Consider the following 14,612-nt stretch of genomic DNA (forward strand, 5'->3'; position numbering starts at 1 on the left):
CAATGAATAATAAATAATGAGCTCTGGAACAGTTTCCTCTGGAGCTTCAGGTACCTGATTGTTTTTAAATAAGATGAACTGTGAGGGGCCCCGTCCAGTTTATTATCCATCATATCACACATCAGCTGATTCTGTTCTCACTGATGAACATTCACACACAAATTACACAAACAATCACAATCAGAGTGATTCAGGGGTTTGAGGCCCCTGAGGGTCAAGGGCCAACATCTCCCAACACAAGTAAAACTGCTGTAGTTAGAGACACAGGTCAGGTGGCCCCTCCTGCTGGCAGCCTGCACCGTGACAAGCACTGAATTAACCAGAATCTCAAAAAGTTCACAATTAAATGAAAAACTAACTTAATGAGCCACAGAAGCCAACTGATGAGTTCCTGAGCTTCACCTCCTCTCCACCTCCTCTCCACCTCCTCTTCACCTCCTCTTCACCTCCTCTTCACCTCCTCTCCTCTTCACCTCCTCTTCACCTCCTCTCCACCTCCTCTCCACCTCCCCCCAGCTCCTCTCAACCTCCTCTCCACCTCTACCTGGACCTGGTCCCGGGTCCGGACTGGAGCTGAGGTTTGTTCTCACACAGAGTTTGGTTCTGATGTTCAGTTCCATCTTTATTCTAATTGATTTGGTGGATTAAGAAAGAACTGAAACAACAATCAGCTTCACATGTTCAATATTTATTGACGTTTCCAACAGATGATCAAATATCACACAGCAGAGATCGAACAGAAGCTCTGAACAACAAACACGTGCTCTACAGATTCTACATGTTCCTGAAGGTCGACTCCATCAACATCCACATCCTCAGATCTCAGCTGAGAAGAAGCTCAGGAGAAAGATTCCTTCCTGGTTCTTGACATCATCATCACCAATGATGTCACTGTGATGATGTCACTGCGATGTCAGGACTTTAATAACCTCCTCTGTACCCTCCTCCTCCTCCCCCTCCTCCTCCTCTATAAGCCCCTCCTCCCCCATATCCACCACCTCCCCTGTACCCCCCTCCTCCCCCTCTGTATCCCCCCCCACCCTGGTATCCACCTCCTCCCCCTCTGTATCCACCCCCGCCTGCATATCCACCACCTCCCCTGTATCCTCCTGCTCCTCCTCTGTAACCCCCACCTCCATATCCTCCCCCTCCTCTGTAACCCCCTCCTCCCCCTGCGTATCCTCCCCCCCTGTAGCCGCCTCCTCCTCCTCCTCCTCCTCCTCCTCCTCCTCCATCGAAGCGTCCCATCTTTGGAGGTCGAGGACCGTCTCCCATCCTGAGCAGAGACCAAGAGCCTGAGATCAGCTTCATTGAAAACTATAACACATCACAAGACTAAAGGTGTGTGTGTGTGTGTGTGTACCTGTGTGTGTAGGAGTGTGTGTTGCTCATCAGGTTGAGTCCGGCGGCGGTGGGCTTGGACACGTTTCTGATGACGTTGACCAGCTTCTCGTTGCTCGGATCCATCTGTCTGATGAAATCCGGCTCTTTGGTCACTTCCACCACCAGCGCCTCCAGAGCGGCGCGCAGGGCCACGATGGCTCCGCCCACCTCATGAGGGATCCGCAGTTTGATCCTGGACACACAACAGTGTGAGTGTCTGTCTGTGTTCACGTGTGTGTGTGTGTGTGGTTGTGTCGCCCCTCACCAGTCGTCCAGCTCCAGGATCTGTCCGTCGGAGCTGATCTTCTTGCAGGCGAACAGCAGCAGCTGCAGGGGACTGACCAGGGTCATCCCTTTAGCCGAGATCGCTCGGGTTCGAATCTGAGCACACACATCACAGACTTTGAGTTTCAACAACGACACACAAACGTTCCACAAAAAGCTCGTCATGGGACTCTTACCTTCTCGCTGAAGACGAAGAAGGGCGAGGGGTAGGTCATGTCGTGGCTGCTGAAGGGACAGTTGACAGAGGACTTGTGGATGAGGGCGTTGCGCCCCTCGGTGGTCAGGATCTTCCTCTTCTCTTTGTGGTAGCACACGTTGGGGTACGAGCCGAAGGTCAGCAGGGAAACGACCACGTCCAGGTTGTTGTCCGGTCCCACGGTGGTGAACGTCTGCGTCAGCAGAGACTCTGAGGGGAGGAGGCGGAGCTTTAATCCTTCTCACCTGAACACAGACCTGAGTTCCTCAGCGGTGCGTTCAAGTACCTTCAGGGAATCCAGAGTTCACCAGGATCTCCTTCAGCTGGACTTTAGCCTCCCAGGTCATCCTCAGGGTCGACAAGTTCAGACGTTTGTGTTCACAGAAACGAGTCTCCGCCTCCTCGCCGTTAATCCTGAGGAAAAGACGCAGGTCAAAGCCACGCCCCTTTCACTGACAGCATTTTACTGTTATACAACGACCTCTGACCTGCAGCCGACACACAACAAGTTCTGAGGAAGATTTGGACCAATCACTGGTTCTTTCCAGTGAATGAACCGTTAAACCACACTAAGGTCTCCTTACATGTCCCCCTACATGTCCCCCTACATGTCCCCCTACATGTCCCCCTACATGTCCCTCTACATGTCCCCCTACATGTCCCCCTACATGTCCCACTACATGTCCCCCTACATGTCCCACTACATGTCCCCCTACCTGTCCCCCTACATGTCCCCCTACATGTCCCCCTACATGTCCCCCTACCTGTCCCCCTACATGTCCCACTACATGTCCCACTACATGTCCCACTACATGTCCCGCTACATGTCCCGCTACATGTCCCCCTACATGTCCCCCTACATGTCCCTCTACCTGTCCCCCTACATGTCCCCCTACATGTCCCCCTACATGTCCCCCTACATGTCCACTACCTGTCCCCCTACCTGTCCACTACCTGTCCACTACCTGTCCCCCTACATGTCCCCTACATGTCCCCCTACATGTCCCCCTACATGTCCCTCTACATGTCCCCCTACATGTCCCCCTACCTGTCCCCCTACATGTCCCCCTACATGTCCCACTACCTGTCCCTCTACCTGTCCCACTACCTGTCCCCCTACATGTCCCCCTACATGTCCCGCTACAGGAACAAGTGACTTCAGTCAATAAAATCCTCATCAACAAAAATTAATTAGAAACAGAAACTAAAATATTCAGAATATAACGAATTTTATATTAAATTAAAAAGAAATAATAATTTCTGAAACAATTTAAAATGGCTTTTATATTTAGAGAGAAACTATTGTGCAGTAAACATTCTTCTGTGTGTCTTCTACCGGACTTCGTCCCAGGCCTGGAAGACGGACAGCAGCGCCACGTGGTCAGAGAACCGAGCGCCGCTGAAGTTCCTGTGGACGAAGCCGAGACGCTTCCCCTCGCTGATGAAGGGCTCCTGGAAACAGGAAGCAGCTGAGATGGTGCACATCGCGTCCCCAACGCTGGGGGGAGACAGAGAGACACGTCACTGACTCCGCCCAGTAACAGACAGGCCGTCGGGTGATCGGTCGAGACACTGACTGGAAGATGCAGCCCATGATCATCATCTTCCCCAGACGAGGCTCGATGGGGAGTCGAGCCAGGATCCGTCCCAGAGGAGTCAGCTCGTCATTTACGTCCAGAGCATCCAGCTCTGAAACACACACAGGAATCCTATTCATCATATCAGACTTATCAGATCTACAACACGTGATCTGCGTCTCCTACCCTTCAGAGTGTGTTCGGCCTCGATGACGGCGTCCAGCGGCGGCGGCTCGATGGCCTTGGACAGGAAGTGACCGATGGCTCCGAGTCTCAGCAGCTTGATGCTCAGGGCGACTTCGTGCAGCGGCGTCCTGAAGATCTCTGGCGTCATGTGAGTCTCGAGCCTGCAGAGACACGACACCTGAAGTCCTGGCTGGACTGAATCTGAGCAGCTCAGCTGGAGGTCGGAGGTCGGAGGTCGTGGTTCATACCTGTCGAACCGAGCGTGGCTGCAGAGGTGGAAGCAGAACCCGGCTCGGACCCGCCCCGCCCGGCCCTTCCTCTGCTCCAGGTTGGTCTTGGACGCCCAGACGGTGGCGTAGTTGGTCATGTTGTTGTGGGAGGTGAAGAGCTTCACCTTCTGTCTGTGGACACACATCACAAGGTCAGTGCAGCCAGACGACCTTTGACCTGCAACTCAACCTGACACACACACACACACACACACACACACACACACACACACACACACACACACACACACACACACACACACACACACACACACACACACACACACACACACACACACACACACACACACACACACACACACACACACACACACACACACACACACTTACTTGCAGGAGTCAATGACGTAGACCACATCGTTGATGGTGATACTGGTCTCTGCGATGTTTGTGGACAGAATCACCTGAGACACCGGACACAGTTTGTTAAAACAGTCTCACCTGTGAACCAAATCTAATTCATCTGCTCTGATCAGATTTCTTTGAATCGAGTTTTGTACAATTGACTTTAATCTGATCTACTAATGGAATTTTGAACTTCCTCCCCGTGAGCATGAACTCTGACAGCTGGCTCCCTCCACCGGTTCAATCTACAGAAGAAGAGGAGGGAAGTGGAAGAAGTCCTTCACAACAGAGAGAACAACTCTCCAGTGAGAGCTGCTGGTTGCTGTGGACCCGGCCACATGGGGGCGCTGACGCACACTCAGAGCCACGGCTGCTGGAAACCATCAACATCCACAGTTCGACCATAACTACATGTTTTTGCCAGACACACGTAAATGTGAGGAATCGAACATGTGACGTGTTTGTGCTGTCACAGTTTAGTGTCTGGAAACAAGGGGATGTTGAAGAGACGCTGAGTTCCAGGTCGTCTGGTTTGAATCAAACTGGAAAAGAGATTCTGTGATGTCTCACCTTGGTGATGTCATCGGGCACCGGGTCGAACACCCGCCTCTGCTCCTCCCGGGGGATCTGTGAGTGGAGCGGCAGGATCCGGTACCGGTTACCACCTGCAGACAACATGCATCCGTTCATAAATCACTGCCAACGTCTCAACACCAGTCAGCCGGACCCGGATCAGAATCTGATCTCATTAGCTTTCCCAGGGACTTGACACTGTTAAAGGGTTTGTATCAGTGGTTCTCAGACGTGAGGTGACGCCTACCAAAGTGCGGGTTGGACTCCAGGTGCCTCTGCATGGAGCAGATGAGGTTCCAGCCGGGCAGGAAGACCAGCACGGCCCCGTTCACCTGCAGCGTCTCGATGTACTTCAGCAGAGCTTCCACCAGCTCGAAGGACGTCTCCTTCTCGTTGATCTGAGCCATGGACTGCTTGGTCTCCGCGGTGTACTCAGGTCCACAGATCACGTTACAGTTGGTCTGCACACAGGGAAGTTCACCAGCTCCACATGGACACTGACACACAATCAACACAACCCCCCCGCTCCAGATACTGAGTCACAAACACAAGATGGCAGCTTTCATATTCCAAATATTTCCTCTTCATATTTCTACAACGGGAGGAAGTGGAGCCGGTCTATAAAGACGTGAGTATGGATTGTGGCTTAATATAGAGTTGCTGATATCAGAAGCTTCTCACGTCCTCGTCTCCTCCCTCTTCGTCTTTATCTTTCTTCTTTCTGTCCATCGGTGGAGGAACGAAGTTCGTCATCTGGATACAATCCTCCAGGAAATACTCTGCCGACAAAGAAACAACGTGAATCAAGCAAAACTCCAAAGAGCCAAATGTTGTTTATACAAATGAAAAGCTTCACTACACGATAACAAGGTCCACAGACTCCGTTTCAAAGTGTAGTTCTGAAGAACCTCTGGAGCGCGGATGGTTCATGTTTCAGAGGAGCTGTGTCACAGCAGTGGGGCGGCTGCTCTACCTTGAACAGCGAAGGTTCGTCCGAACACCTCGATGACCGGGCAGTTGAAGAAGTACTCTCTGAACATGGAGGTGTCGATGGTGGCCGACATGAGGACAACCCGGACCTGGGGGTAGGCCTGGACCACGTCTCTGAGGACCACCAACAGGAAGTCCGTCTGCACACACAGCAAGGGGGGGGGGGGGGGGGGGGGGTCAGGTTATGTTCCACCAGCCGTTAATAAATGGTTAATAAGTGAACTCACGTTGATGTCTCGCTCGTGGATCTCATCCACGATCACGTGGCTGATGCCTCTGATTCCAGCTTCCAGCTTCCGCAGCAGAACACCTGCAACCACACACGTGTCACTGAAACACACCTGTACTGTCATCCCTCCACAATAACATTATTCTATAATATGAAGTAAATAGAAATTTACTGTGAAGTATTGTTTTATTGAAAAGTTGTGGTTGCTGCTTCCTGCATCGTTAGCAGGAGTGTCAGGAGGATGGTGCTGGTGTTGCTCTGGTGTAACATCGGTTCTGTGAAAGACTTTGACACGTGAACGTACCGACGGTGCAGAAGAGGACGCTGGCGTGAGGCCGGGGGAGGACGGACTCGAAGCGGACACTGTAGCCGCAGCTCTTCCCCAGATCCTCCCCCCGCTCGAAGGCGACTCTCTCTGCCACCGACACGGCGCTGATCCGTCGGGGCTGCGGAGGAAAGACACTCGACTTCAGGATATACACGTTAACGGTCACCTGACCATGATGTCATAACTGAAAGTCTCCATGACTCCTCCATAAATCACAGACCTGCAAACGTTTGATCAGACGTATTTCTATCTCCAGGAGTAACTGGATCCTGGAGATGTTTCATTCAAAAGGCTTCTTCAGTTCAGGTTCAGTTTTACCTGGGTGACCACGATGTTGCAGTCGGAGGCCCGGGCTCCCTTGATGAAGTGGTCCAGGATGTACTGAGGAACCTGAGTGGTCTTCCCACAGCCCGTCGCTCCTCTGATGATCACCACGGGGTTGTCGGCGATGGCGTCCAGGATCTCCTTCTCGAACTGTTTGACGGGCAGATGCTCGCGCTGCAGCAGGATCTGAGGCATAGTTTCAGTTTCTCTTATTTTCTCTTAAAACAAAAATAACCTTTAAAACAACCTCAGGAATTCAGCTTCTACACTAAAACACATGGTTTTTAAAACTGAATTCAGTTTTAAGACCTAATATCATTATTATATCAGCCAAAACAAGTCTTGGTCTGTGTTCAGCTCTCATCATATGAACGAAAGGAGGAGCGACTCCACTGACCTGGTGCAGGTTCTCGTCCTGCTTCAGTTGGAACATCAGCTCTTCATGCAGCTCGCCACTGATCTGCTCCGGCGTGCACTGAGAGTAATTCATGACATCACACAGATGCTTTACTTTCAAGCTGTTTTCAGACACTGAGTTTGTGTTTCACATCTGAAGAAGTCACAGGAGGTCGGGCGGCTTCTCAGAGATGATACAAATCAAACATGTCAACTGATGAAACCTTAATAAATCAGGTGGTGAAACAGATGAAATACACATATTCAGAGTTCTCAGGGTTTTTTTAAGTTAGAAAACAAGCTCACAAAGGCCAGTGGTCCTTCATCGATGTTGCTGCTGGTCCAGGGGTTCCAGTTGACCTGAGGTGGAGACCAGGGAACAACCCCGGCTCCGAGTTGCCGCTGCGACGGCTCGAAAGTCGCCATCTTCCCCTGAACCAGCGACACGGGGCAGCTGGGGTCTGCAGGCTGGACAGGAAGAGCCAGGTTAGATGAACGCTCAGTGGGCTGTGTGCCTGTGAGGTCAGTGGTAGGTGTGGGACTTACTGGTGGCGGGATGAGGACTCCCAGCTCCTGGACCACACTGGCCAGCTGCTGCTGAAGTTCTGGAGGCACATTGACATCATACGGCGCCAACTGGACACAACCACACAGGACAACACAAACACGGTGAGGTTTCTGGTGGACTGAACTTCCCTCAGTCGCTCCTCTGGAGGCAGCCGAGCTGACGTACAGTTTCTCCTTCCTTCTTCTTGGAGACTCCGGTGTACGCCTCCACCACGCCCAGATGATAGAGCTGCCGGATCAGAGACAGAGCGCAGGACTGAGCCGCCAGCTTCTTGTTGGAGCCGTGTTCTCGAGCCGGGATTCCTGCAGAACAGACAGTGACACGAGCCGCTGCTTGATAAACAATATTAGATAATAATGATTCATTTCATTGTACGATTCAGATCAACATCTGCAAAGAAGAAAACAGATTTCACATCATCCGTAAAAGTATTTGTTGGAGCGTCTTACTTCTGCCGAGCTGTTTCACAAACAGCTGCATCTCTGCGATGAAGCTCCTGCAGAGACAAACATCACATCTTCACTTCCTCTGAGCTTTTCAAACTAAAAGCTGTGAATAAAACTTCACGTGAAGCGATGACTCACCTGCCGTGTTCTCAGGAGGAAGCCTGTATGTTTTTCTGCCAGACTTGGGATATTAAATAAAACAACCTGCGGTGAACAGTGACACCAGAAATCACAACCAGGCTCCACTGAGCTGCGAGCTGACCCATGGGACAGCGTTAGTTCACCTAACACGGCCCCATGTCTTCTTCAGGGTGGTTGTGAGCTCCGGCCTCACCAGCTGGATGGGTGCACCAGCTCATTCAACAGCCACTAACCTCTGCCCATCACTCTGAACCTGAACCCAATCATCTACAATCAACTGTTTCAAAATGAGAAGCATTTCTTAATATTTATTTTGTAAACTAAAGACACAGTTGAATTTAAAAGTGATGTTGTTTCCTTAAATGTTTTAATTCTAAATTCCGATAAACCTATACAAAAAGAGAAGCCAGAACCTCTGGATCGCCCCCTGGTGGCTGGCAGCAGTTTAGGTTTCTCTCATTGAAGGTCGTTTTAGTTTGGTTTAAATTAGGTATAGAGAAGTCATGATTGGTTGAGAGCGTGTATGGGGGCGGGACCTTGATAACAGGCACGGCTCCACTCCACTGACAACAAGATGGCCGAATTATCAGTCACTGATCATGTTTATGTACAGCCTATGATCTGTTTAGTCAAAGCTCTTTCAGGTGCATTAATGTGATGAAAGAAGCTGCATAAATAAACTTATGATATATTATTTCCTTACAGTTGAATTTTGAGATAAATACTTTTTCATTTAAACTACGGTTTAGTGCAATGATAATTAATCATATTAACTTGGGAGCACGGATTATGAGTCAGTTTCTTCTGGGGTCAGAAGAATCTTAACAAGTCTTTGATTGTTCTTATTCCACCGCCATCGCTCAGGACACTCACTTCCTCTGAGATAAAGGGAAACCAGGTTTTGCTGTGACGGGATCAGAAGGTTTGTGAAGAGATAAATGAGCTGGTGTGCGTCTCCTGCTCTACAGCCGTTCAGATCAGGCAGTGAGATCCCTCAGGTGTATCCAACACACTCTGCAGGTCTCTGGGGTTACAGCAGTCCAGCAGAAAAACATACAGTGGCACCCGGAACACAACGCGAGGGATTCTCTAACTTTCTCACACACAAACACTTCAGATACAACTTTTTTCAGACATGAACTGAACCATTGACGGTTCATGTCTGAAAAACTGTTTACAACAGTTGCTCTTCTCTCATTCTTTCATCATGACTAAATATGTAAAACAACACATAATAATAATCTGCTATATATTTGCTCTCGGCCTTGAAGACTGAGTTTTCTGATTCAGACCTGTTGTGGTCCGGTCCCACTTGGCTGTATTTATACTCAGCACTGGTTTTCTCCTTCTGGAAGAACTGGTTCAGACGGGCCTTGGCGTTCTCCAGGGTCCAGTTCCCGTGAAGGTTAGCGTTCAGGTCCACCTCCTCCGACTCCAGAGTCTAGGAAAAGGAGAAGGCAATGGTGGTTTAATTAAACTCTAAGTTTTGTGTCTGTGGAATTTCTTTGACATAAAATGTATTTGGGCTGAGAAACAGATCCTTTCCAAAAGTGAATTCTGAGAAGTCAGGTTGGAAGAGGACCAGGAAGAGGTTTGAAGACTTTTTATGAGCATTATAAAAGAAACTTCAGACCTTTGTCCAGAAGAACAGAGGTGAAGCCGAGTGACCTTCAGGCCGAGGGTCTCGTTGTTTCTCTTACATTTCAGACTTTGTGAGACTGTGGGAAATCGGAGGAGGACCTACCGCCTGTGCTTCCTGTTCCTCTCTCTTGGCGTAGTACTCCTTCAGGTTGGCACCTCGGTCCCACTGAGCTCCTGCTCCTCCTCTTCCCCCCCACCCGGAGCTCCCTCCTCCTGAGTAACCCAGTCCAGTCACTCCTGGAACCGGTCCGCTGCCGCAGCTCTCCTCTGGACCCAGGGAAAGAAGACAAAGTTCAACCCTGATTGAGATGAGCTTGATTTAATGAACAGCTACTTTTAAATGATTGACAAATTGAGAAAATAAACTGTGACTGTTGTGTGCATGAGTACAGGTGCACACAACAGTCACCTGTACTGCTACTGACAGGAAGTGCTACTGACAGGAAGTGCATGTAGACCATCATCATCCACCCAGAACCCCTAGAATGATCCTGTTACCGTGCTCAGCTTTCACCACGAGGTGGGGGGGCAGCGGCCCACTGGGGGGGAGGGCTCCGAAGGCGCCGGTTCCTCCGCCGTCCGGCTCATCACACACCGGAGCGCTCACCTGCAGACACAACACTCACTTTCACTTACTGACATCAGGAAGTGATGCGGCTAAAGGCTCCTGGTTACTGATGAGTTGAATCATGGATCAGTTTTACAATTATCCATCCGCATTGTGAAAATCAAAGTGATAGCCGAAATATTTTATTACAGAGAGTCTGCTATATAAAGCCTCATTATTAGTATTATTATTAGTTGACAGACAGAAGAGTGACAGGTTGACAGAAGAGTGACAGGTAGACAGAAGAGTGACAGGTAGACAGAAGAGTGACAGGTAGACAGAAGAGTGACAGGTAGACAGAAAACTGCATTGATGTCACAACTGGAGCTGGAACTATGAAGTCTGACTGTCTGCGTGGACAGTAACAGTGTCACATGTATTGATTGTATTTATTCATTTATATATGGAGAAAGTGAGCATGTGGTGGTGCGACAGCATGAGAGAGAGCCTGCTTCAACTAGAGCTGCACACACCATGTTTGAGATCTCTTAGGTTATTATGAGACATGTAAAAACAAAGAAACAGGAAACTATCAGAATAAAAGAGCAGGATGTTGACAGCTGACATCTCTGGACCTGCTGCGTATTAAAACCCCTACAGGAAGTTGAAGCCACCTCTTATATCTTTGTTTCCTTCTCAACGTTCCCTGGAAAAATAAAAGCACCTGTAATGCACTGACGCCCACGGACGGGACCTCTGCTGCGCTCATTTCCCCGAGTCGCACCAGGTAGTTCACAAAGTCCCTGGCAGCGTTGGTCTGAGCGTCCTTCTTGTTTGTGGAGTTTCCCATCCCCATGTAGTTGAATCCATCGACTTTCACCTGGGCCGACGAGAGTTCAGAGTCAGACAGAATCAACACAGTTAAGCTGTTTTCAGACATGAGCTCCAGAAGTAGTCTAGAATATTTGGGTCCAGACTTTCTCCAGAGTTTGTCTTCACATGTGAAGAGTCAGCAGGAGGTTTCCCGGGTCAGACGCATTCACAACAAGCAACCGACTCAGATATTTGTGTTTTCACATACGTGGAGAGCTTCAGGAGAAGCTCCAGAGTTCAGTGCAGATCTGAGAGCAGCTTTCAAGAGGTCACAACACAAAACTCACCTCACACATGAACTTCTGCCTGTTTTTGTTCCCCGCTGCTCGGATGTCATAGACGGGAGTCAGCTTCTTTTTCCCGCACCAGGCATACAGGAAGTTCTTGATGTCCGCCATGGTGGACTGAGGATGGGGGGGGGATGTTTCCTGCTCTGTTGATCCCTGAATCTGTAAAATACAATATTACACAACAAACTTCAAAAGAGGCACAGGAACCACCATGATCCAAACAGAAACTACATGTGTCTTCACTTCATCATGTGTGTTGAGTGGATGTGTTCAACCACATGAAGGTACTATGAGTTGTGAATGATGACTCGTTATCAGAATCTGTCATCGTGACCGACTCCGGGAATAAACTGGACCTGGAAACTTCCCAGAGGAGCTTCAGGTGGAAAAGGACCAGAGGCTCCTTCAACAATAGATGATTTACTGTATCCTGATGTTATTCATCCATCTATCTATCTATCCATCCATCATCTATGATTCATCCCTCTATCTATCTATCTATCTATCTATAATTCACCCCTCTATCTATCTATATATCTATCATCCATCCCTCTATCTATCCATCCAACCGTCCATCTATCACCCATCACTCTATCCATCCATCCATCTATCTATCATCCATCCATCCCTCTATCTATCATCCATCCATCCATCCATCTATCATCCATCCCTCTATCCATCCATCATCCCTATATCTATCCATCATTCATCCATCCATCCCTCTATCTATCCATACATTCAAACCTCCATCCCTCTATTTTTCCATCCCTCTATCCATCCCTCTATCTTTCCAGATAGCAGCTAGCAGCTAGCAGCTAACCCCAGGGGGACCTTGCCTGTGTCGGACCCGCTCCCCGAGCCCCCGTTAGCGGGGAACTAGCTCCTCCCTGAAGCTCGTGGTCGCGTTAGCAGAAAGCTCCTGTAGATAAAGACACAGTTAGCTAGTGGAGAAAGTTAGGTAACTAACCAGCGCAGGTAACTAACTCAATATTACTACAAGTTACTGGTTATTATATTACTCACAGTCAGAACATCAAGAAGAGAGATGACTTCCAGACTTCCGCAATAAACACGCCGCTGATTCGTTATCGATGTCAACAGTTAGCGACCGGGCCTCTGATTGGTTAGCATCAAAAAGGAAGCGTGATGATTGGTTAGAGTTGGGAAATCATATGTGGGAAAACCAATCAGAGGCAGGGAGGGGCGGGTGTTTGGGGAAATGACTTATTGGTTAGAAAATAGGTTTGAGACACAGCAGCGACCTCAGCTGGACTGGAGACGAACTATTATTACATCACATTACTGACAAATGACCAGGGGACAGCCATGTTTATCCTCTCTTCATCTTCTCTTCTTTTACTCCTTCTCTTTTACTTCTTCTCTTTTATTTCCTCTATTCTTTTATTCCTTCTCTTTTGCTTTTTCTCTTTTACTTGTTTCTTCTCTTCCTATACTTTTTCTGTATTATTTCTTCTCTTCTTTTACTTCTTCTCTTTATTTCCTCACTTCTTTTTCTTCTTCTCTTTTATTTCTTCTCTTTGACTTCTTCCTCTTCTTTTTTGTAAAGTGTTTTTTTTTTTTTTTTTTTAAAGATTATTTTTTGGCATTTTTATGCTTTTATTGATAGTTTTTAGAGACAGAGTTGAAATGGGGCAGAGAGGGGAGTGACATGCAGAGAACGACCGTGGGCTGGAATCAAACCCGGGTCCGCTGCTGGCCGAGGCCCATGGGGGGGACGCCCTACCAACTGAGCTAAGGGCGCCCCTTGTAAAGTGTTTTTTGAAACATGCTCCTAAACCTTGAAGCCCCTGCGTATAGTTTCACTGTCTGTGGTGGATGCTCAGGGGTAGACAGCGCTGCAGCAGAATCCAACACAATTGAAGTAACTCGTGACTCCTTCTTCAAATGTAAGATACAAACAAGCCTCCTGTGATGTCATCAAGTGTCGGCAAGCCTGGACATTCAAACTCCACTGGAAACTGAGTCAATTAATCAAGATGTTAGTCTGACATCACAGGAGCAGGATGGAGGCGTGTCGTGTTTTCAGCTGATGAAATAAGTCGGACATGTTGACACAACTGATATAAAGAACGTGTTCAATTTGAAGCAGATGAAAATGAAATCCTGGCTCCAGTGAATTGAATTGTGCTTTCATGGGAGGATGTTTCAGGTACAACACTATACACCTGTAACCACCACCAATGTGTTTTCTAGTATTTACACTGACAGGTCAGGAACCGTCGATCTCAATCCTGATGGGACGAAACATCATGTCTGAGCTCCTGGTTAATGTTAGAGGTCAGAGGTCAGCTTGGTGGGTCAAGGTCATGAAATGGTCCTGGTTAGTAAAAAGTCCTATAAAGATAGTCTGTGTGTGTGTGTCTGTGTGTGTCTGTGTGAAGATGTGTGTGTGTGTGTGTGTGTGTGTGTGTGTGTCTATCAGCTTCAGTCAGATTCAGAGGAAACGAGGAAATGCTCGCTGATGTTTCATCACACAGACGCCAACAACTAAACTAACTTTCATCATCCTGTCAGACTGAAGACAACACCCCCCTTATCTGGCAGGGAGGAGTGAATGTGTGTGTGTGAGTGTGTGTGTCTGTGTGAGAGTGTGTGATATTTCATTTGTTATGCAGAAAATTTCATTTTTCTTTCAGTTGGATTAAACAGGTGCTCATGATGCTACGTACACAAATACAAATGTTGTTTGTTTCAGTAAATATGTGATAAACTGAACACACGTGATCAAATATACATGTTTGTAGCTCGAGGAGAAAATAGGAGGATGGAGAGAGGGATGAAAACAAAGTCTGGAGGCAAAGAAAGACAAATTATGTGAGAAGAGATAAAACGGAGACAGACGGACGCTGGAGAGACATTAAGGAACGAGTGCAGACAGACAGAGAGACAGTTTCAGATCCACAGACAGATAGAGAGAAGAAAAAAAGAAAGAGAGGGAGGGGGAGAGGAGGAGGAGTCAGGGAGGAAGATAAAATACAGTCTC

At 48.5% G+C, this 14,612-nt stretch overlaps 1 protein-coding gene across 2 annotated transcripts; it reads right to left on the bottom strand.

The window, feature by feature from the left end:
- Positions 1 to 672: 672 nt before the first annotated feature.
- dhx9 (DEAH (Asp-Glu-Ala-His) box helicase 9) lies at positions 673 to 12,691 on the bottom strand. 2 transcript variants are annotated; one of them, XM_062404194.1, is made up of 29 exons: positions 12,632 to 12,649; positions 12,445 to 12,527; positions 11,606 to 11,767; positions 11,170 to 11,325; positions 10,397 to 10,505; positions 10,002 to 10,165; positions 9,550 to 9,698; positions 8,120 to 8,166; positions 7,836 to 7,972; positions 7,649 to 7,738; positions 7,409 to 7,570; positions 7,104 to 7,181; positions 6,701 to 6,892; positions 6,359 to 6,500; positions 6,053 to 6,135; positions 5,809 to 5,965; positions 5,517 to 5,614; positions 5,083 to 5,296; positions 4,833 to 4,927; positions 4,248 to 4,321; positions 3,876 to 4,028; positions 3,628 to 3,788; positions 3,442 to 3,553; positions 3,201 to 3,362; positions 2,151 to 2,278; positions 1,845 to 2,074; positions 1,649 to 1,764; positions 1,364 to 1,576; positions 673 to 1,276 (listed from the first exon to the last, which is right to left on the bottom strand). In XM_062404194.1, exons 3-29 carry the CDS (start codon positions 11,714 to 11,716, stop codon positions 922 to 924), a joined length of 3,888 nt encoding a protein of 1,295 aa, XP_062260178.1. In that variant the 5' UTR covers positions 11,717 to 11,767; positions 12,445 to 12,527; positions 12,632 to 12,649; the 3' UTR covers positions 673 to 921. The 2 variants fall into 2 exon arrangements, with proteins under 2 accessions (XP_062260178.1, XP_062260179.1); XM_062404195.1 differs by lacking the exon at positions 12,445 to 12,527 and having other exon boundaries at positions 12,632 to 12,691.
- Between the last annotated feature and the right edge of the window lie 1,921 nt (positions 12,692 to 14,612).

The sequence above is a fragment of the Platichthys flesus genome, chromosome 14, assembly GCF_949316205.1.
Source record: "Platichthys flesus chromosome 14, fPlaFle2.1, whole genome shotgun sequence".
NCBI lineage: Eukaryota > Metazoa > Chordata > Actinopteri > Pleuronectiformes > Pleuronectidae > Platichthys > Platichthys flesus.